The sequence below is a fragment of the Arvicanthis niloticus genome, chromosome 13, assembly GCF_011762505.2.
Source record: "Arvicanthis niloticus isolate mArvNil1 chromosome 13, mArvNil1.pat.X, whole genome shotgun sequence".
Taxonomy (NCBI): domain Eukaryota; kingdom Metazoa; phylum Chordata; class Mammalia; order Rodentia; family Muridae; genus Arvicanthis; species Arvicanthis niloticus.
This window is the reverse complement of record NC_047670.1, coordinates 73,436,401-73,460,043: the sequence shown is the minus strand read 5'-3', so window position 1 is coordinate 73,460,043 and position 23,643 is coordinate 73,436,401. Positions and strand designations below refer to the sequence as shown.

Here is a 23,643-nt window from a genome sequence, read left to right as displayed (position 1 = left end):
GGGGCACACCCAGTCAGGGCCGCCTCCTTAAAGAGACAGGCCTCCTGCGGAGGGATTCCCCCTCCCCTGGGGACCTTGGTGGGGGCAGGGAAGGCTGCCGCCCCCTAGCGCTGCCAGGCTCCCTGAGGTGAGAACCACGGGCCGGGTGGTCTCAGGCTGACAGCCTCCGGCTTCTCCTGCAGAGGGACCAGAGGAGGGCTTGGGGGCGTGTGCGTGTGCGAGTGTGGTGTAGATGTTTCGGAACGAGAATATTGTCATGAGAATGGGAACTGGCGACCAGGCGGCGGGGAAGGGCCAGTAGTTGAAGGTTTGGGCCCCCTGGGGAGCGCTTACTACGCAGAGTACTCGGAAAGGGGGGGCTTCTGAACCTGTTTTTCCCCGGTTCAGCCAAGCCTTTCCCCGACTCAGCTCGACCCCCTGAAAAGTGCAGGCAGAAGCTGAGAAAACCCGAGGGTGGGGAGCCCAAGGAGTGAAGTCCAGATGCCTTGGGCGAGACCCGGGAGCGCAGAGGGCGCATTGAATAGATGAACCCCAAGCCCTCCGTCTCGCCCCTCGCATTTCCTCAAGTTTCTGTCGCCGCGCGAGGGTCGGAAACTGGTCCAGGCCGGACCCCTGTGTGTGCTTGGCTAGACCCCGCTTTAGTAGCAGAGTTTGGTTCTTCCCGGAGCCCGCACCTCCAGCGAGGAGGCGGAAAGCAGGGGCGGACGGCCGTCTCCTGTCTCTGTCCCCGCGCACCGCGACCGTCCCCGCGGCCTCTCCTGCCAGCACCGCTCCTCCTCCCTCCTACGATTTGCCAGTGAGCGCGACTGCCGCCCGCGCCCAGAGGAGCCGCCGGGGCCCAAACTGCAATTTGCTCTCCAATGGGTGAAGCTGGAGTTCGGCACTGCTCCCCTGCAGGAGACACACCCACTGCCACCAGCGTCGGAAAGAGGAGTGAACCCTGCTCCAACTACCCGTCAGCAGCAGCGAGTAAAACCTGAGCTTCAGGCACCTGTATTTAAATGAGCAGGAGCTTTGGGAAGAAAGGGAGGAAATGCCCCTCCCCCAAGTCTGTTGCACCCTGGAGTCCAGCACCCAAGAGAACCTAAACAGTCCGCAGATCTCATCCTCGACTCCTGACGGGCCGGGGCTAAAGAGTAACCCCTCCAGCCCTCGCCTCCTTCTTTCCAGGAGTTAGCATTCCGCTAACCAGAGGGACATTTTAAAGCTCACTTTAAGCCACGATGAGGCTGTTGTTGAAAGCGCCATCTGCGGAAATCTGCTCGCTAGGTTTAAGTACTGCCCTGAACTTGCTGTCCACGAGATATTTTTCTCTTTTAAGACAACTTACCAATATTTCTGTGATTCAGGTCTCTTCATCCGTGAAATGGAAATAAGCGCTACCTCCGAGGGTTCTGAGGAAGAAATAAGGGGGCATATATATACCTAGGACCTGCTTCATAGTGTGGCACCTGCTTCATGCAAATGTTTATTGTCTGATTTTGGGTCTCAGGGATCCTGAGAAACGCCCGGGGTAGTTATTAGGGAGAAGAGAGAGGAAGGAAGAGAAGAGAGAGAGGAGAAGTGGGAGAGGGAGGCGGGAAGGAGGACAACAAAGTCAGGGTTCCATCCATGACGCTCTCCTCACCACGTCCAGACCCTGCTCCCAGCACACCTGAGGCTGTGTGTGCATATACAGTACTGCTCATCAGGGGTGGTCAGGTCTAACGGTCTAAGCCATTCCCGCGAGGTCAAAAGGTGTTGAGGCTTCCAGCCCAGCGACCTGGACTGACCTGGACTGGTGAGGGGAGGTCAGGGAAGCCAGAGACATCGGTTTGAAATGGGCAGGGTAGATGGGGTGAGAATCACCTAGGCACACAATTACGGAGGCAAGAGTGGTGTGCTAAATAAGTTCGCTCCGTGGATTCCATTGCTAGTGTAACACAGAAGCAGTTCCTTATTTGCCAAAGTGCGGATGAAGATCCTGAGGTTATGGACCTTGTCCGAGACCCACTGCTTTTATTAGCACCATTTCACTATTCACAAAATAGTGTCACTATTTTGGTAAGCCTGGTTAGGTACTGGATGTTATGACCACCCTTCTCTCCCCTTCCCCTTCCCCTTCCCCTTCCCCTTCCCCTCCCCCTTCCCCTTCCCCTTCCCCTTCCCCTCCCCCTTCTCCTCCCCCTCCTCCTCCTCCTCCTCCTCCTCCTCCTCCTCCTCCTCCTCCTCCTCCTCCTCCTCCTCCTCCTCCTCTTCCTCCTCCAACAGGGTTTCTCTGTGTAGCCCTGGCAGTCTAGAATTCACTTTGCCTCTGCCTCCAGAGTGCTGAGATTAGAGGCTTGGGCCAGCATGCACGAAGCATTAGGACCACTCTTATCCCAGAGTGTGCCTTTCATTGCTTCAATCCCTCAACACATCTAAGTACTTATAAGGTGGGCGGGTCTTTCCCTGTTGTGTGGCCTTTCTGTTTAAAGGATGCATTCAGGCATCTTCTTTCCACCTGTACTAGCCTCTCAGATCCGTTGGGGTCTGGCCCGCATTTGTTTACATAGGTTTCCTTGGCTCTTACTGATTAATTTCCTACCCACGCCTCCCTCCACCCCTAAGATACACTTACACTCGAAGGGATGGGGTGGAGGTGGGGGCCTGTGGTCAGGAGCCAGGGAGGAGGAGGTGGGGGTGTTGAAAGGGGAATGGAGCATCAGGCCACGGGGGCTGCTTTTCTCTCTGAAATCATCTCTCTTTTCCCCAACCCTGGACTCATTCTGGGCCCTCCTTGGAAGGTTTGGGGAGGGGTGAGGCTGAGGGGGAGCCCTACTCAGAGACAGCTCAAAACCTTTGTCAACAAGAAGAAACTCAGGAGGCTGCATTTTGGAGCTGCTGTGGGAGGCCCGTGGGAGTATTATCTACAAAAAGGAACATGGAGAGAGAGCAGAGATGAGCAGAGCAAGGAAAAAACTGCTCAAGACACAAAAGATGGAGAAAGCTCTCCTCCCAACCCCAAGCGCAGGCGGAGTCAGACGCTGTGTGCAGGGGGTGGGAACAGGTGGCTGTCGAGGAACAGGACCCAGGGGCTCCTCCTCTCTGCCCACTCTCTGCACCCTCTTTTCAGGAGGTCCCTGGCCCAACAGAGCCTGGCTCTCAGCCAATGCTGCTCTGGTCTGGTAGGGAAGTCTGGAATCCGCAGGATCTGGGGTGTGTTGCAGGGGTCCCTTTGTTTGTAACATGATCCTTATGAAGAATGCTGTAAGGGCGGGGAAGGTAGCTAAGTTGGTAAAGTACTTGCCTTGTAAGCGTGAAGCGCTGGATTCTGTCTTCAGGACCACATCACGTATGCTGAATATAGTGGGCCAGGTCTATGATCCCAACACTTGTGGAGGCAGGAGGATCAAAAAGCTCAATATCGAGCATTCTTGGAGTTACTCTTGTCATGCAGTGACAGCCACTAGGCAAGAATTGCCTCTTTCCATCTACAGACAAATTACTGTCCAGAAAAGGACACACATGCAGAATAGTCGACTGATTATATCTGCCTAGACAGAGTAATCAGCCCTTAATAATCCTGCATCACTAAGGTCTGTCAGATGATTCTGGGCCAGAAGGCTGAAGATTTGATGCTCTAACGTTCGGTAGTACAGGGGCTTTTCAGGTGTTCAGTGGTCTGTATAAATTGGCTAAGTTTTAGAAGCTATGCTTAGTGCTTCCCATAATTTCAGTTAACTCAGTCATTCTGGATTTCTGACGGGGTGAAGACCTATAGTCTCATAGCCAATCCTGGCTATTTACTTTGAGAGAACAGATTTGAGTGGATGGTTTTCAGCTGACATTCATTCTAAAGCCAAGAAAAAAGCCAGGTTCAAAACTAAGTGCTTTAGTTAGGACAGATGACAGAGGTTCTGATTAGTCGACAAAATGATGAACTGGGTATTAGGACTATCTTGTACCTCACCGGTATGATTAGGAATAACTATGCTCTAATTGCATTTTGAGAGAAAAGTTTTATTTTAACAGGAAGGGTGAAGCTAGGTGATGAGAGAGAGAAGGGAGGGGCATGGAGGCAGATGTTCACATGTCTCCACCAGTCAAAAATAGTTTATATGTCTAGGTTGGGTATTGGGTTACACTTCTGATTGAGCATTACCAAACTTATAAAGCCTTTGATCAACATTTTAAAAATATGTATAAAAGCAAAAAGGAGGAGGGGGAATGGGATAGAGCTTTCTAGGGAGGGGAAATGGGGAAAGGGGATGGCATCTGAAATGTAACTAAAATATAAAATAAATAAATAAAACAGAAAAAGAAAGCTCAGTATCAACCTCCCATATATAATTTGAGGGCATCCTGGGCTACATGAGATCTTGTCTCAAAAAAAAAAAAAAATCTAGTAATACAAATGGTGCTGTATAAAGTGCAAGTATACAGTTGGTGCTGAGACCAAGAACACAAACTCAGGCTAAGGCCTGGTGGAAGGACTCCATCCACACTGGAAGCCCTTAAGACTGGAGTTCTTAGCCACCCTTGGATTGATTTTAGAGCATGCCTTCTGTTAAATGGAAGGCCCTAGCTAGAGTGGAAGTAGAGTACAGGCAGCTTTTAACACGGAATCCTGGCAGGTACCTGCTAGAGAATACAGAGCGCACGACTTAAGCAGAGGAACCAGATGGGCACCAAGAGTTGGCCAGGCTGACAGCCATGCCCCAAGAGCGTCCTTCAATAAACAGCCTACGGGCTCATTTGGAAGGATAGTCTGCTGTTGGCCTTTAGAGAGCCCAGGAAGACAGCCCTTAACCGCAGCTCCCCAGAGTGGCAGGAGCCTATGAGGAGAACCCGAGCCCCCGTGAATCTCATCTCCCCAGACTCTATGTTCTACACCAGCCAAAAGGTCTGTTTAGAATCTGATTGGAGACAGCCTAGGTTGGACTAAGCTGAAGAGACAGAAGGAGACCTGAGACCTGAGGTTTGCTTAAGGAGTCGGGAGTGGGTGGCATTTGCTTTGGCTGTTTTGACGGCAGTCAAGGGGCGGGTGGGCAGAGCCGTTGTGCTGACAATGGATGGTGGGTGAGTTCTCTCATCCAGAAACATCTTCAGGCTTTCCTCGTTACCATGAAATTCCCTCACCATCCATACGGTGATAAGGTGATAACATTCTTTGACTTTCCCATGGGGAGTTCTGACCTGAGAGTCACTCCTGCCCCCTGTGGTGACTGTCCCTGAGCTCAGCTCTGCCTCCAGCCTGCCCCACTTACCCTGAAGCTGGGGTAGGAGTAATGTCCTGGCAAGGAGGGCAGAGGCAAAGAAGGCCACTCCACTGGAGGAATTCGCACATTAGAAAACACTGGGCAGCGATGTTTCTGATTTCTTCCTTTGGATTAAGCAAAGAAGAGTTAGAGGCAGGGAAGCCTCTGTCACAGGCTTTTTAGTAAGGGAGGGAGACAGAAGCAGCAGAGGATCGGTAAAGTGGGCATTGAGCTTGGCGTAGGCCAGCTGAGGCTCCCAGGGTACTGTTCGGCAGCACCTGGCTCAGTATGCCTAAAGCACTCACATCTGTGTCTGCGTAACAACTTCAGGACTGCCTCGGAGATGTTTTATTACGGTTCAGTGCACTGAGGGCAGCTACTAAGCTATGAAACAGTAAGAAACGAGTCTGGAGTCTCTCTACTTGAGTCTGCTGGCTGCCTCAAGTAGAGGCAGGGTTTTGCTGGTTGGGGGAAAAGGTGAAGCTATTTTCCTTGCCTTCTGATCTCAGTGGGGTGCCTACGACCTATAAATACCACATTCAGGGTATCGTGTGCCCAAGTGGCTACAGCCAGAGCTGTAAAATAGTCAAGTTTTTTAGTTCCGGCAAGTCACTGGCTAAATGGTAACGGAACAGTGGCTCCCAACAGGCCACTCTAGACACCCGTTCCTTTCAGACAGCAAGCAGGCTGCCACACAGATACACCCCGCATGGAGGGAGGGGCTGCTCACTCCAAAGCACACAAATCAAACCCTCACTTTTGTTGGACAGATGAGTTTCCCCAAATCACCGCTCTGACAGCTGAGCGTCTCAGATATTCTAGTTTACGTCTAAGCTCAAAATTGCTTGCCCTATTCCTCACACATATTCACAAGACCGTGTCTTCACCCAAGAACAGCCACGGGTCTAACCCAGTGAGGCCCAGGGCTTTCGCTCACTTGTCAGCGATGGCCTGGCCTTCATCCAACAGTGATTTTGCATTATTACATCTGTGTCTCGGCTGTCTCCCATGATCCTCCCACCACTGAGTCTCAATGCCAGCCCCTGAACCAACCAGCTTATCAGCTACTTGGGCCTCTTTTGTTGTTGTTTGTGTGTGTTATTGTTGTTGCTTTTTTGCAAACACACGTAAGGCCAGAGGTCAACCTTGGATGTTGTTCCTCAGATTCCTTGGTTTTTGAGACAAGGTCTCTTACTAGCCTGGAACTGGCCAAGTAGGCCAGGTTAGCCAGTGAACCCCAGTTGTCCGCCTGTGTCTGCATCAACTCTATCCCACCTGACAATGGGCTCTGGGGATGAAACTCAGGTCCTTATTCCTACAAGGGAAGCATTTCACTGACTGAGCTACCGCCCCCCTTCACAAGTACTTGTTAAGGAATAGCTTAAACAAATAATTCTGAATTATGATAGAAAGCAAGCTGCTCTGGGTGGTGGCTCTTGTCTAAGGAGGCATCCTGGTCTCTAGATAGCCCTCAACATCTTCTCTGCAAGAAAGAATATGGTAAGAATGCAAGCCCAGGACCCCCCTCCACACCAGTACTTACGAGCCACCCAAACATCTCCTCCTTATTGATACATAGTGTTCCACCGTATGAACTGGATGTAAGGAGGTTAACCAGTTCCTGGTGGTAGATTCCATTGTTTGTGCAGTTGTGTTTTCTATTATAAGCGTTGCTAAAACGAATACTGAATGATACAGAAATAATTTCCCACTTGTGAGATGCGTCTTTAGGGCAAGTGACAAGAAATGGACCCGCTGGATCTTACGGCTCCTCGTAGACTCCGAGACAACTTACTGCTGTGCAGCCCATGCTGACATCAAACTCAGCCCTCCTGCCTTAGCCTTCCAAGTGTTGGGACTAAGGGCGTGTGCCACTGTGACCAGCTGATAGCACTATAGGAGATGGAGGTCTAATGTACACACTCACCACTGTGTGTGCAGATGTACACACTCACCACTAATGTGTGAGCAGATGTACACTCACTACTGTGTGCAGATGTACACACTCACCACTGTGTGTGCACATGTACAGTGTGAGTGCAAATGTACACACTCACCACTAATGTGTGTACATGTATACACTAACCAGTGTGTGCAGATGTACACACTTACCACTGTGTGCTCATGTACACACTCACCACTAATGTGTGCACATGTACACTCACCACTGTGTGACTGCAGATATACACACTCACCACTAATGTGTGCTCATGTACACCCTCACCACTGTGTATGCACATGTACACACTCACCACTAATGTGTATGCACGTGTACACACTCACCACTAATGTGTATGCACGTGTATACACTCACCACTAATGTGTATGCACGTGTACACACTCACCACTAATGTGTATGCACGTGTACACACTCACCACTAATGTGTATGCACGTGTACACACTCACCACTAATGTGTATGCACATGTACACACTCACCACTAATGTGTATGCACATGTACACACTCACCACTGTGTATGCACATGTATACACTCACCACTAATGTGTATGCACATGTACACACCACTAATGTGTGCACATGTACACACTCAGCACTAATGTGTGAGCATTTGTACAATGGCTGAGCTGTAAGCTAAGGAGAGATAAGGACAACTGAAACAGGCTGTGTGCAGGCTCACACTTTTATTCCCAACACTCAGGAGGTAAAGGCAGGCAGATTTCTGAATTCAAACCCACCCAGGTTTACATAGTAAGTTCATTCAGAGTTCAGTTACAATGAGCCAAAGACCAAGACGAATGCCACTGAGGAATAACACCCAAGGCTGACCTCTGGCTTCTATACATTTGTATACATAAGAGCAAACACACTAATCTAATTCCCACCCCCTAAAACCACAAACACCTACATGGTTTAATTTTAGATGTTTTGTTTGTTGTTTTTGGCACAGGTCTCACAATCAAGCTCAGCCAGCCTTGAGGTGGTCTTTCTTGTGTGGGCAGAAACTATTGGGCAAAGTGGAAGTTTCTGGTTTCTCTAACAACTCGGTTGTGTCATGTGATATTTTCTGGAATCTATATTGTGAGATGGCATGTGATGTTTTGCTGAAAACAGACACATGAGAGGGTAGGTGATGTTCAGAGAATATAAATGGGGCGCCACAAACAGTGAAGGGACGCTCTTGCATTGCTACGCTATACAATGCTTCGCTTCTTCGCTGGTCTTTACTTCATAGAGAGAAATGTGCAAAGAACTTCTCGTGGCATTACGGCTGCTTCTGGCTGCTTCCACTGACTTGTGCCAATTCGGTGGAGCCTTGCTGTTTCTGCTGGATCGTACTGCAGCTAGGGATTCATGTTTGGTGTTTGCTATTGAACTGGGCTGCTGGTATCCTGACTACGAAGGGTGGAACTACTTCTAAACAGGTCCCCAGCCCCCCTTTCCTAGTAACCTTCTTTCCCCCACTGTTTCTGGTTGGTGGGTTAGAAGGGCACCTTAAGTAGATTTAAAAAAGAAATCTAAGCTTGCAATCAGCCTTAGACCTCTGTAGCCTTAGACCCCTGACCTCACTATGTATCTGAGGACAACCTTGAACCTCTGACCCTCCTTCCTGTGTCTCCCAAGTACTGCCATTACAGTGATATGTGGTCAAGCTTGACTTAATGTTTTTTTTCTTTCTTTCTTTGGTTTTGCTGTTTTGAGATAGGGTCTCACAGAGTAGCTCTGGCTGTCTTGGAACTCACTGTGGCCTTGAGCTTGTGAGAGATCCAGTTCCTCTGCGTCCTAGTAGTGGGATTAAAGGAATATGCCAACATGCCCAGCTTCTATGCTTTTTTTTTTTTTTTTCTTTCCCCGAGACAGGGTTTCTCTGTGTAGCCCTGGCTGTCCTGGAACTCACTCTGTAGACCAGGCTGGCCTCGAACTCAGAAATCCACCTGCCTCTGCCTCCCAAGTGCTGGGATTAAAAGCGTGCACCACCACTGCCTGGCTATGCTTTTTCTTAAAATCGAAGTTAGTAATTAAAAAGCAAACGTAATCAGAAAAAAAAAAAAAAAAAAACCAAGTTGTGTAAATGTACGCATAATTACCAGCTATACAAAAGGAAGAAAAATAGTTATTCTCATGTTTGCTCTTTAAAAAGTTCTAGAATGTCTCAGGAGATAGTCCCATCATTAAACATAAACATTATGTTTGATTCCCAGAATTCAAGTGAGGAATCCAGGCATGATGGCTCACACTTGAAATACAAAGACTGGGAAGGGAAGAATCAGATTCCCTGGGCCTCAGTGGCTGGTGATCCTAGCTATCTCCAGGCCAGCAAGACAACCTCTTTCAAGACAACGTGGTGGTTGGGTCAGGTTGGGTCGGGTCGGGTGAGAGACTGCAGAGGTGGCTCAGAGGTTAGGAGAGCCCTGCTCTTGCAGAGGACTGGGGTGTGTTTCTAGCACTTACACTGGGGCAACTCCTGAACTCAGCTGCAGGTGGGATGAGATCTGATGCCCCCACTGCTGGCCTTCTAGAACACCTGCATGCATGCATGTACACAAATACATGAAGTCTAAAAACCTTATTTAAAAAACAAAGATTTTGGTCTCTCCGCCCCCATATATCTTTTTGGTTTGGGAGGGGGGTTTAGTGCTAGGGTCTAAACCCGGGCCTTGCTTACCGCTGAGTCACACTCTTATGACTAAAACACTGCCCCCCTTTTAAAGTTTTTGAGGAAGGGTCTCACTGTTTAGTCCTAACTGGCATAGAACCCACTATGCAAGCCAGGCTAGCCTTGAACTTTTGGTGACCAGCCTCCCAATTGCAGAGATATAAGCAGTTACCATATGTCCAGCCAGCATATATGTATACATAGAGTGTATGTATGTATATAGTGTGTATATGCATAGAGTATATGTAGTGTATATATGTATATACTGTGTGCATATAGTGTATATATGTGTGTATAGTGTATGTGGTATGTGTATAGTGTATATGTGTGTATGTACAGTGTATATGTGTTATGTGTATAGTGTGTGTAGTGTGTGTGTGGTATGTGTATAGTGTGTGTATGGTATGTGTGTGGTGTGTGGTATGTATATAGTGTATATGTGTGTGTGTGTGTACAGTGTATGTGGTACGTGTATAGTGTGTGTGTGTGGTATGTATATAGTATGTAGTATGTGTATAGTGTATTTGTGTTGTATGTATAGTATGTGTATAGTGTATGAGTATGTTATGTGTATAGTATGTATATAGTGTGTGTGCTGTGTGTATAGTATATATATGTGTATGTGGTACGTGTATAGTGTGTGTGTGTGGTACGTGTATAGTGTGTGGTATGTGTATAGTGTGTGTATGTGGTACATGTATAGTGTGTATGTGGTATGTGTATAGTGTGTGTGGTACGTGTGGTATGTATATAGTACGTGTGGAAAGGTTCATGTCAGAAGTGACTATCGGTTTCCACCTTGTCTTCCACCACATGGGCACAGGTGCCTGTGGAGCCAGAAGAGGGTGCCGGTTTCTCTGGAGCTGGAGTTGCAGGTGGGTGTGAACCAGCCAACATGGGTGCTCTGAAGAGGCAAGTGTTCTTAGCCACTGAGCCACGTCTCTGGCACTTCCACCTTGTTTTTTTGAGCGAGGGTCTCTCACTGACCCTGGCCTGCTGACCCTGGGACCATCTGTCCGTGCCTCCCCAGCTCTGGGGTTGAGCCGCGCTGCAGTGTCTGACTGGGGACCTGAGCTTATGTTGGTGCACCTGCAGATCCACTTTACCAACAGCCGTTTCTCCATTTTTTTCTCAAAAGGTCAGGTTATGAGCAGGCACGGTGGCATGGCTGTCATCTCAGCTCCTCAGGAGGCCGAGGTGAGCACGGCACAAGCTTGAGAGCTTCCAGGGTGGGTGTCGGAAGACTCTGTCTCAGAAGAAAAAAGAGGGAGCTGGAGGTAGATTTCAATGCTAGACACCTGCTTACATGTGTGCCCTTGGATTTAACCCGTAAGCTAAAATACAAAACAAAATGGTAAAATTTCAATGTGGCTAAAATGGGGGGGATGGGATAACGATGACAAAAGGGAGGGACGCTCTCTTAGCCCTTCAGTGTCTGGGTTCCTGTCAAGTTAAGACAATTAATCAGGAAAGGCAGGCTTTCTCTTGAGCCCCTGCCAGAGGCCCTTGGTGCTCACTCAGCCCCTTGGAAAATAGCTTCCACACACTGCCACTGCCGCCTTATTGGGAACAACTCAGTCTCAGTGCCTCCTTTCCCCTCTCTTTTCCCCACTCCTCCTCTCCTTCTCCAGCCAGCAGTTTGGGCCCACTTCGAGCCAGGAGGTGCTGCCTGAGGCAGCAGAACTCGGGGCTTGGGAGAGAATCTCCTGCAGGACAAAGCCGTTACATCGCAGATACTGGCAGGGAAGGCGATGTGTTTGGCACCGGCACCACCTGCTACGTGCCAGAGCTCAACATCACGGTTACACTCACTACCCCTGTCAAGGGACGGGGGACAGGCACCACTGTGACCTTCGGCTGCCTGGGGGAGAAGTGTGGTGCTCCTCATGTGCTGAGTGCTCCTCTGAAGGAGTCTCCCCACAGGAAGGGGCTGCACTCGCTCATCCTGGCTTTCACGGTCTAATTTGGTTCTAAAACAAGGCGGCAGCGGACAAGTGAGTTGGGGATCAGACACCATTATCTAAGTGCAGAACAAGCTGTCCAAGGCTCTGCCCCTGAGGCCTAAAGAGAAGGCGCTAAGGGAGTCATGTGATGCACTAGCTTTTATTTATTCACTTATAAAGATGATCGCAACAACTGTGAGGAGTAACACCTTAGATTAACACTAATTATATTATATAAATTTGGTTCATAACAGGATTCAGGAAAGAGGGGAGAACAATAACAACAACAACAAAGAAAAAATCCTCAAACACGGAAACAAAGAAAAACATTTTTTCTTTTAAAAAACTTAAAATGCTACTTTCCCACAGAATTCCTTAGACCGGGTTTCAGCCTAAGGTAAGAGGAGACAAGGCTTTGGGCATTTGGAAGAAACTGCAGGTTACGGTAGGGTGCCAAGTGTGGACGGAAACCCCGACTTGAGCGTCAGATCTCAGGCACATTCCAGACAGAGGCAGGTTCTCAGATGTCCCCTGTGCTCTCTCTGTTTCATAAACACACATTTCCCTTTTCTGGCTGAGCCAGTATTGTATAAAATCCCTCATTCCAACCCCGATCACACTGCAAACTGTCAACTCGAGGGAACATGGCGGGCACCTGTGGCATCTGCTTTGAATGGCCCGGAGGCGGAGGCGGAGGCGGAGGCGGAGGCGGAGGCGGAGGCGGAGGCGGAGGCGGAGGCGGAGTTGGAGGCGGGACTGGCGCTGCCATTCCTCCTCCTGAGAGCCTGTGGGAGGCAGTGGAGGTGCTGGGAAGGAGGCTGCTCACCTTTGGGAAAGCTGGCAACAGCCGCCCTGGTTCCCAGTGAACATGACCAACCAGAGTCAGTCCATATCACTAGGAGAGGCCAGGGAAAACAGCTTTCGTTCAAAAAATAAGAAGAAATAAAAAATATTTAGGGTGGCCCAAAGAGATATGCATAAATTTCTTTTTGTTATTAAATCTACGTATACATTTCCTAAAGTCCAGTTATCAGGCTGAACTGGATGGGAGAGGAAGGCCAACTGGAATTCCTTTCAAGAGTTCGAAGCGTCAGCCTGAGAGGCCCTTGGTTTGCGCTGTGGGAGCCCCTTTTTGAATGAAGGCTTGGGTGGGCTAGGCTCCAAGCAGGCTCCAGTTCCATTGGTCCCTGCAGAGTAAGGGCGGCTCCACTCGCTGGAGTTTCCTGGGGCTTGCGGTGGAGCACCCTGACACCTGGAGCTGTTTCTGCAGCGACCCACGCTGTCACGCTGCCCTTGGCTCGGGGGCTCGGTCTTTTGGCCTTGTGTCCTGTAGCCTTGCCCTCCTCTCCTGTTGCCCGAAGACACCTAGGGCGGAAAAAGCAATACAGTGTTCACGGGCCGACGCCGGCGCCTGGTTTGTTTCAGTTTGGTCTATAGCAATCTTCTGACAGCAAAACCACCATGCCTGGGAGTCAGTTCTGTCAGCCAGTGCAGCCTGTCACGTGATCATAATTAAAACACCTCCACTCATCTCTTCATGCCTCTCATGCCTAGGTCTTCTCAAGAGGGGTTTGTCTCTTTAGATGCCCACAGGAAGTAAACCCAGAAGAAAGTTACAAACTCAAAATCAGATGAGTACCATCTCACATGTCTGCACAGCAGTCCTGAGCCACCCGGGAAGGTGTGTGCACATGGCGCAGTCTGCTCCACTTCGTGTTAGGAGTTAGCACACCTTTCTCATCCCAACCCAGAAAGCTTACAGGCCTGGCTTCTGTCTTCCAGGCCAATGCTCTCACTTCTGAAGAATTGCGGACAGCTCTGGATGGCTCCTGTGTTTGTGTCTCCTTCAAACTAAGGGAGAGAAACTTTGTGCTTCTCTGTTGCTTTCTAGATTTTTCTCTTACCCTGCCAGGTTCACCTTTTCTTTCCCTGATCTACTCATGGGCTCTCAAGCAGCTTTCAGAAGCATGGCGGTGAACTTGGTACTTAAGACAGCTCGTCTACCTAAGATGGGTGCACAGCTCCCAGTGTGACTAATTACCAGACAACACAACCCACAACAAACTGCTAACAAAACAAAGTCAGCCGTCTGGGCAACAGGAAGTCTCAGTTGGCTGATGGACCTGAGAGGATGGATGCAAAAACAGCTACGGAGAAAAGCCGAGGGGAAGGTGACACAGTGGCTACAAGCACTCAAATGCCAATAGCTGGCATCACACTTCCATGGCACACTCAGTCTAAAACCAGCTTACCTCTCGATGAGCTGGGCAAGGCCGGTCACTGGAGTTTGTCGTGGCTGCAGATGCCTCTCTCGGGGCACAGTTTCTCTTGTTAGCACCTGGGAGGCTGGGAGCGGAGGGATCGGGGGAGGAGGAAGCAGCAGAGCCATCACCTGGACCACTCAAGGACACAGGAACCACTGAGCTGCATCGAGATCGGGTTGAGTAGCTGTTCTTTGGATGAGACACTGAAACAGAAACACGAGGACTATGTGTGGTCACTGGGGATACATTTCACGATGAGCAGTCTAGGAAAAGAGCTGTATGAGGGACGTCTCAGTGGGTAAAGAGCTGTGGGAGGGACGTCTCAGTGGGTAAAGCACTTGCGGCGCGAGCCTGACAAATAGACTGTAATGTCCAGAACCCATGTCCAGTGGGAGGAGAATCTACTTCACTAAGTTCTCGAACCCCACCACTTCATAAAAATCCCTAGAGAGAGGAGAACAGATCAGAACACGCCCCCACCCCCACACCCGCACTGACAGCTTCTCAGCATTCCTTTTACCTAAACTCCAAGTTGTAGACTAAACCCTGGGAAGGATGGGAAGGACAAATGTCCCAAGAAACAGTCCTGAAGGACAGACTTTGCAAAGAAAGAACGATGTAAACAATGAAATCTCTGCTAATTCCTTTTTAAATGGAATGATGTAAGGGTAAAATAGTCAGACCAGTTAAGCACAACTAGAACTTGTAAAGTACGGCAGTGACGTAAGGTGATAATAGATATATAAACAGAACCATATTTACATAAATATATTTATATGGTTATATAAATAGAACTGTCTTTGCAACAAACGTGTCTTTCCAAGTTTCTTTCTGCTAAAATAGCCCTAAATCCAGTAAACCAATATAACCAAAACCTAATATTATTTTCAATTCAAATGTTGTCAGCTATCAATGGTTTAAAGCTCTCCTTAGACATCCTCTTGGCTCCAAGCCTGGACTGTGATGGGTTAACAGTCACTGCTCTGAGGCCCACATTTCACTCTTCTGTTCTGTGGTGCGGGGGAGCAAGCACCGTGTTACAGCCACAGTGTCAACACTGAGAAGAAGGTGCAGGTTCAGAGCCCGATCTGTTATTAATGTAAGATTACAACTCTCACTCGGAGGCCTCTAACCTCCCCCACTTTAAAAAAAAATCGTTTTTATTTTGAGTGTATAAGTGTTTAGCCTTAATGTAGATATGTGGACCATGTGTGTGCCTGGTCCCCATGAAGGTCAAAAGAAGACACTGAATCTCTTGGAACAGGAATTATGGATGGTAGTACACTACCATGTGGGTGCTGGGAACCGAACCTAGGTCCTTTATAAGAGCAACATGTGCTCTTAATTGCTGAGTCCTCTCTTCAGACCCAGATTGACTTATTTTCATTTGTTCGTGTATATGTGTCTCTGTGTATGCACGTGCCCACCAAGCGTTGCCTGGGGATGGAGCTATGGGTGGCTCAGAGCTACCCGAGGTGGGTCCTGGGGACTGAACTCTGGTTCTCTGGAAGAGCAGCCAGTCCTTACAACCCCCAAGCTGTCTCCCCAGCCTCAGCTCCTTCCCACTTGTGATGTTATTACTTACAAGTCTCTTATGTGCCTAGCAAGACAAGAACTGTCGTCTCTACTGAAGGAATAAACCAAGGTCTACGAAATCAGTGCTGAAGCAGGCTTGCCCTGCTCTACAGTCTCCTTAGCATGTAAGGTCCGGAATCTCTCATCCTCTCACCTTGTCCGAATGCATCAATACTCTGTTTCAGAGTCTCCACGTCACAGGTGAACCGTGCTACTCTTCCAAGGTCTTCATCATATTTACGCTCACTAACAAAGTGCTGGAGAAAGAAAGGAAGATTCCGGGTAACACAAGCATTGCATACAGAATAAAAAAACACTTAAGCATATACATACGTGACACAGAATTATCTTTAATTTTCTCATTTTTACTGCTTTAAAGTTTGCTAAGTGACCATTCCATTATCAATGCTGAGTAACAGACAAATACACTCATTTCTCAAGAGCCCAAAGACAAGCTTCATAGTTTGATGAGATGTTACAAATGGCCAACACCCAATGGTATAACCTAAAGGAATGGGAAGGAAGGAAGGAAGGAAGGAAGGAAGGAAGGAAGGAAGGAAGGAAGGAAGGAAGGAGACTTATAGCAAAGAGTCATCTCCCTACTGGAGTCCTCTCCACATGGGTACATCGTACACAGCAGCAGAGGCAGCCAGAGTACTCAGGGCTCTCCTACAATGACCCTGTTAGGTAGATGGTTTGTTGTCCTTCAGTAGGACCCTCCTTAGAAAAGCCATATTGTCTCCTTGTAAAATAGAACTTCAGAGTCTGTGAAACAGAAGTAATTTCCTGAGATGGAAAATCATTCACATGGAAAGGCAACTCTGCAAACGAGACATTTATGCTGCAAGTGACTTAATCCTTTTAAAAGCTGACTGTACCGACTAGCCCATTGGGTCAAAAGCTCACTACACTATGGAAAGTATGTGACAAGATCATGTCAGGAATGAAGCACCTGTGGGGACCTATTAGATAAACAATGTCTCAGGGGCCTGGAACACCCCTCCACCCACCCACCCAGCACACGAGGAGGTGAAAAAGCAAAGTTCAGAGGTCAGAGAAAGTGTGCACCAACTAAACTCTTGTCAGGAGCAGACCTCCTGACTGGGGGCCGACTCCCACCTCAAACGCATCTGGATTCCTGGAATGCATCCAGAAATCCCAATAGGGAAAGAAGAGAAAAATTACCCTTGAGATTTGACATCCTAAAAATTCTGAGCACACTGCAGCTTAGAAAAGCACACAAACCTCCTGAAATGGCACTTTCAGATATAGAGTATCTGTCTCATATTAATTCTGAAACAAATTCTAGGGTTTGTTGAGCCAGAGACATAATAGAAATGACAGAAGTACAATCATCTGGAAATAAGACACTTAAATTGCACAGCACCTACTTCAGTGCATTAACATGTGGAAAGAAACAGATTCGACTCTTAGCCCGCAGGAGCAGTTCTAGAAACCTTTTAGCCTCTAGGAAGAGAACAGATGAAGCCCATGGGAGCCAGAATTCTCATCTAATTACAAAGGGGTTTCTGGTGTCTCCCAGACACGTGAATGGGACTGACTGGCACCAGTGTGAGGAGGGTGCTCTAGCCGATGTCGCAATGGCCCATCGGCGAGTAGACGACCTCCTGTACGTTTGCACTTTTTGGTTCTTTTACCCCAGTCAGTTCTCTGGGAAGGAGTGAGGGACAGGAGGTTCTCAGCAGGTCTGTATGGACACTGACCAATGATACCTGGAAGGTTTTGGGTTACGTTGCCCCCATGCCTGTGCTTTCTACAGGCCATTGTAAGCCCGCACAGGAAGCATTCCTCTCAAACATGGCAGCAAAGTCCATGTTCATAAACAGCGGTGAAAGGCTTCAGAATAGAAAGCCCCCACCCCGACTCCTTGATCAGAAAGCTTTCTGCTTATGAACAATGACTTGGAACAACTTTCCACAGGCACCTACAGACAATCCAACTTGTCTTGGGGTCACAGACTTATTCTCAGAAATACAATTTGTTCTGAGCAATTCATTTAGTTTCCTTTATGTGTAACAAGTACTTGCTTGTGTCTATGCAGGTATACCTCATGTGTGTTTGCCTGTGTCTATGCAGGTATACCTCATGTGTGTTTGCCTGTGTCTATGCATGTATACCTCATGTGTGTTTGCCTGTGTCTATGCAGGTGTACCTCATGTGTGTTTGCCTGTGTCTATGCATGTATACCTCATGTGTGTTTGCCTGTGTCTATGCATGTGTACCTCATGTGTGTTTGCCTGTGTCTATGCAGGTGTACCTCATGTGTGTTTGCCTGTGTCTATGCAGGTATACCTCATGTGTGTTTGCCTGTGTCTATGCAGGTGTACCTCATGTGTGTTTGCCTGTGTCTATGCAGGTGTACCTCATGTGTGTTTGCCTGTGTCTATGCATGTATACCTCACGTGTGTTTGCCTGTGTCTATGCATGTATACCTCACGTGTGTTTGCCTGTGTCTATGCATGTGTACCTCATGTGTGTTTGCCTGTGTCTATGCATGTATACCTCATGTGTGTTTGCCTGTGTCTATGCATGTATACCTCATGTGTGTTTGCCTGTGTCTATGCAGGTGTACCTCATGTGTGTTTGCCTGTGTCTATGCAGGTGTACCTCATGTGTGTTTGCCTGTGTCTATGCAGGTGTACCTCACGTGTGTTTGCCTGTGTCTATGCAGGTATACCTCATGTGTGTTTGCCTGTGTCTATGCATGTATACCTCATGTGTGCCTGGTGCCCAAGAAGGCTCCTCTGCAAAGCAGCAAGTGCTCTTAACCACCGAGCCTTACCCTCCAGCCCCTAAAACACTTCTCCTCCCCCCCTCAAGGTTTATTTATTTTTATTTTATGTCTATGACTGTTCTGCCTGATTGTACATACGTGTAGCATGTGAGGGTAGAAGAAAGCACCAGTTACTCTGGAATTGGAATTACAGATGGTTGTGAACCAACATGTGCGTACTGGAAAAGCAATCAGTGCTCTCAACCCGTGAGCCGACTCTCTAGGCTCTTAAACACTATTATTCATAAAACAGTTTTAAAGATACTGGCCGAGCATGGTGCTCACATTGTAACCCTCAAACTCAGGAGGCACAGGCAAGAGTGTCTGGAACTTGAGGCCAGTCTGGGCTACAATGAGAAATGCCTCACACAAACAATAAAGGTGTGACTGCCAACTTCAGGAGTGTTTATGAGGGGATTAAAATATAATAAAGATCTTAAATTGTTAACATTTCTCTATAAAACCAGAGTTGACTAACTGTTAAAAACATGTGTTCTGAGGCAGTGTGCTAGGCACTAGTCAGTATTGATCACAGTCCGGTGAGCCAGACAGATTAGCCACATAAAACTCTAACTGTGCTAGGAAAGCCCCATACAGAGGACAGCCAGGAGTCAGGAGGGAAGGCCAGCAGCGGCGCGGGACAGCAGGAAGCATGTGCCATCCGACTAACAGGAGGGCCAGCAAGTGCGCGAAGAGCCTGTTAACAAGACGAGAGGAAGAACACAAAAGGAGCCTGGGGCGGCACGAGGGTGGTATCAGAGCCGTGCGTAGAGAGCCCAGTGGTCACTGTTAAGGATTACAGTGTTCAAAGCACGTTCCTGAAGTGTGAGAATCAGGCACAGTGTGGGAAGATCACGACAACAGAAAGACTCAACCAAGCCTACCACAGACGGCTAAGCTACAGGTGATGGTGCTTCATCTTTATGGTGGAAACAAAAACAAGCCTAAGCAGCAGGTCCAAGGATGGGCAGGGTCTCCTGACAGACTTAACTGGAGAAATGCAGATGTTCCCTAAGACTTTCTCCCAGGACAACTGGACAGATGACAGAACCATTTAAAGAAAAACAAAGTCTGGAAAGGGGCCAAGCTGGGAAGGAAGGGAAGCTCATGGGTCTAGGATGCTAGGTGGAGCTGTGACCCCTGGAGATTAGCTGAGCTGGTCTAGGATGCTAGGTGGAGCCGTGACCCCTAGAGATTAGCTGAGCTGGCTGGTCCTGAGAGTCAATGAGAGAAGAAGGAAGCTTCACCTTGATATCAGCCCTGAGTTCAACCAACTGCTCCTCTGACATCCGGACAGCCACATCTGTCATCTTCTTCAGAAGTTCTGCTTTCTTCTGCCGGCTGAGCAAGATTTCCACTGCAGAAGAAAAAAGAGCATCAAGTTTATGCTGCAGTTAGAGGAGTACAGAGCACCCGCCTCGGTGTGTATCTAGACAGTCAAGGGCCTAGCTGCCCACTCATGCAGAAAATGAAGATACGGAAGGCCCAGTTTCCAGCTGTGGGATCTCTGACGGTGGTTAAAAGACAAACATTTATGAACCACAAAGACTTATAAAATCACCTCTCATTTCTCTCTCCTCTCCTGCCCCCTCCCCAGTTTGTTCAAGAAGCATACAAATTAAGACAGAAACATGTATAACATTTGACACAAATTTTATCAAGAACAAAAAGGAACAAAATGAAAAGCAGAAGTATCCAACCCTCCTATGTCTGACTTTGTTGCCCTCTGCTCAGAGAACCACTAACAACTTCCTACGCATAGTCCAAACACTGTCTTTTTATGTAGAGCACAGACCTCTCCCTCCCTCAAACGGAGTCTGGGAGACACCATCTTCCCTTTACCAGAGCTACTGTTAACCTGCTGTTCAGGTCTCACTCGGCCGTCTACTCTACAGACACACCCCAATTAGTTAGCACATCTACTGATGACAGACATTCAAGCCCTTACACTCTTCTTTTTAAAAAGCACCTGTTTCTACAGATATGACAAATAATAGATAAAAATTAAAAAAAAAAAAAAGTCATCCCTAAGAAGCCGAACTAGGGCTGTCAGACAAATAACCCAAGAAAGTCCAGCACTAGACTAGGAACTGACATCCAGCAAGGCTGTTCTGAGACAGCATCTTAGTCTGTAGCCCAAGCTTGTCTGAACTCTGGAGCACAGGATGGCATGGTAATCCTTCTGCCCCAGCCTTCCAAGTACTGGAATTACACACATAAACCATTATGCCCAGCTCTGTTCTGCAAGATTTAATCACTGTTTTCTCTCTCATTCTTTCTTTTGCTTCTTTTTCGTTTTGGTTTTTCGAGACAGGGTCTCTCTGTGTAGTCCTGGAACTCACTCTGTTGACTAGGCTGGCCTAGAACTCAGAAAGATCCGCCTGCCTCTGCCTCCTGAGTGCTGGGGTTAAAGGTGTGCACCGCCGCCACCACCACCATCTTAAAGATGAGTACACCATTGCTGTCTTCAGACACACCAGAAAAAGGCATCAGATCCCATTACAGATGGTTGTGAGCCACCATGTGGTGGCTGGGAATTGAACTCAGGACCTCTGGAAGAGCAGCCAGTGCTCAAAACCACTGAGCCATCTCTCCAGCCTGCAATCAATTATTCTAAATGAAAATTCTTACTCTTAATTCTCCTTTTCTTTTACTACAGATGTAACCTAAAAGAAGGGAAGTGGTCTCTTCCTTAAGTTTATGGACTCAAGACCCCACATGCCATTTCTAGCCTGATGAGAGCTTTGTTATTCAGAGGATGAGGCCTTTCAGACAAAGGGACTAACCATAATGCTTTGAAGGGGTTGCTGCTGACAAGAAATTGGGGATGTATTTATTTAATTTACTTAATGAATAATCTTTAGCTTTTTACTTTATCTTATACATGTAAACATGGGTGTTTTCCTGCATGTATGTTTGTGCACCATGTATATGCTCTCAGAGGCCAGAAGAGGGCACTGGATTACCTGGAACTGGAATTAACAGCCCGCTGTGAGCCATCATGTGGGTGTTGGGAACTGGAGGAGCCAGGACCTCTGGAAGAACAGTCAGTGCTCTTAACCGCCGACCCCACCTCTCCAGCCCCCTTTAAAGGGATGTATCTTTTAAAAAATAAAGAGGGTCACTGGGTAGCTAAAGCAGAGGACTGTGGCAAAGCCTGTTAAAAAGAACAGGCCCTTCTCCTTTTCTTCCTGTCAGAAGCCCAGTGTTAAGCCAGGTATGAGGACTCATGCCTATAATCTGAGCATCTGGACAGCTGAGACAGGACTGTGATGTCAGGGCTAGCCTGGGCCACATACTGAGTTCTAGGCTGGTCTCAGCTATATAGCAAGTCCTTGCCTTGAGAAAACCCAAAATGTATAAAACCAAAATAAAAATGTTGAGTACTAATGTTCCTGGGTACAAACCTAGTTCTGGCCTTGCTCCAGATGAGATGGTGTGCACTCCAGCCCAGCATTCAGCTCCAATATGGGCAGAGGTCCCAGGGTGGGCCTAATAGGAAGCCCTAGCTTACAGCAGTCTAAAGAATCATGGGATGCTCACTTCTCCCTTACTGAATCCTCAGGAGTGTGTTATCTTTTGACCAGAGCACACTGTTAGTGCGGCTAAAAAGGAGAGGAGCCTGGGCCCCTATGTCACGTTAGCGACGTCCGCTAGCTATGGATTAATTATCTCTGGGCCGCCTCCTCCTCCTCCTCTTCCTTCTCCTCTTCCTCCTCCTCCTCCTCTTCTTCTGGTTGTTATTTTGTTTTGTTTTTGTTTTTTGTTTTTTGTTTTCAAGTCTGGGCTTCTTCAAAAGAGAATAGGAAATCCATTTATCTAGGTCACTCTATTGTATGCAGTCAAATTCAATATTTACTTTTTTCTTGAAAGTCAAGGAGTCAAGACTGGCTGCCAGTGAGTGACAGGGGTCTGGCCTGCGTATCTTCCCAAGGCTTGGATTGTAGGTACATGCCCCACCCCACAGTTTTAAAACGTGGGTTCTGGAGACTGAGCTCAAGCCCTCGTGCTTCTTACTGAGTGATCTCTGAAGACCAATACTTGACTTTCAGTCATTCTTTCTGTCTTTTTTAAAAGATTTGTTTTCGTGTGTATGAGTGCTTGCCCACATGTATGTATGTCGGCCACATGTGTGTGACCAGAAGAGGTTATGGCACCTGCCTGGCACATGAGGTACAGTCAGTTGTGAGCCGTCATGTGGGTACTGGAAATTGAACCCTAGTTTTGGTTAAGATCCAGTGCTCTTAAGTGTTAAGCCAGCTCTTTAGCCCAACACTGACTTTCTCACCAGCTGTAAAAGATCTCCTGGTCTACTCTCAAGATAAAGCCCACCTGCCAATCACGTCAACCTCCATTCTTCTCAGCCTCCAGTATTCTGGGATTTTAAGTGCAAAATTACAGATTTCAAGATGGAGAAAGTATGTTTAAAGGATTTAAAAATTTGTAAATTTAATTTTATATGTATGTCTATGCAGCACACAGAAGCAGTACCTGCAGAGCTCAGAAGGGGAACTGACCTCCTGAAACTAGAGTTATGGGTAGTTGTGAGACATCATGATGTGGGTGCTGGGAATTGAACCTGGGTCCTCTGGAAGAGCAACTAGACATGACTCAGAAAACCAAATTAAGGCTGTGTAGTTAAATGGCTTAGTGGTTAGGAGTAGTGGCTCGAGCAGAGGATCCAGGCTGGAGTGCCATCACCCACATGATAGCTCACAACTACCCAGAGATCCCATGTTCTCTCCTGGCTTCTCTGGGCATATGGTACACATGCAGACAGAACACCCACGCACATAAAATAATAAATTTTGGATGTGGGTAGCTCACACCTTTATTCTCAGCACTCAGAGGCAAGGCAGGTGGGTCCTCTATTTCAAAGTATCAAAACACGGATCAAATATGAATGTCATAAAGAGATTTGGAACTATGAAATAGTACAGTAAGGCATTAATAAACTACAATGTGCTTTCTCGTCAGTGCTGAGAATGGACTACTACATCTCATCACTAACAACAGGCAATTTCAGAGAGAACAGAGATAAAGATATAAAACCAATAAAGCTGGCTAAAATTTTGAAGCTTTTAATTTAATAACTGGTCCAAACTGGGTGAAACTGGTCCAAATTGGGTGATGGGGCATTGCTGTGCCCATGCTCGTAGGTGTGTGAGCAAATGCAGAGAACTCTGGGAGTCTTCCTCAGCTGTTCTCCAACACAGATAACGTAAGGGTCTC

At 47.8% G+C, this 23,643-nt stretch overlaps 1 protein-coding gene across 1 annotated transcript in view; it reads right to left on the bottom strand.

The window, feature by feature from the left end:
• Positions 1–11,919: 11,919 nt before the first annotated feature.
• The window catches only part of Spats2 (spermatogenesis associated serine rich 2), a 72,542-nt gene continuing 60,818 nt past the window's right edge, over positions 11,920–23,643 (bottom strand). The window contains exons 10-13 of the mRNA XM_034517375.2: positions 19,659–19,768; positions 15,772–15,874; positions 14,031–14,245; positions 11,920–13,143 (exon numbers count right to left, since the gene is read on the bottom strand). Of these exons, the coding sequence (XP_034373266.1) occupies positions 12,853–13,143; positions 14,031–14,245; positions 15,772–15,874; positions 19,659–19,768 (719 nt within the window). The 3' untranslated portion in view covers positions 11,920–12,852. The remainder of the gene's footprint in view (positions 13,144–14,030; positions 14,246–15,771; positions 15,875–19,658; positions 19,769–23,643) is intronic.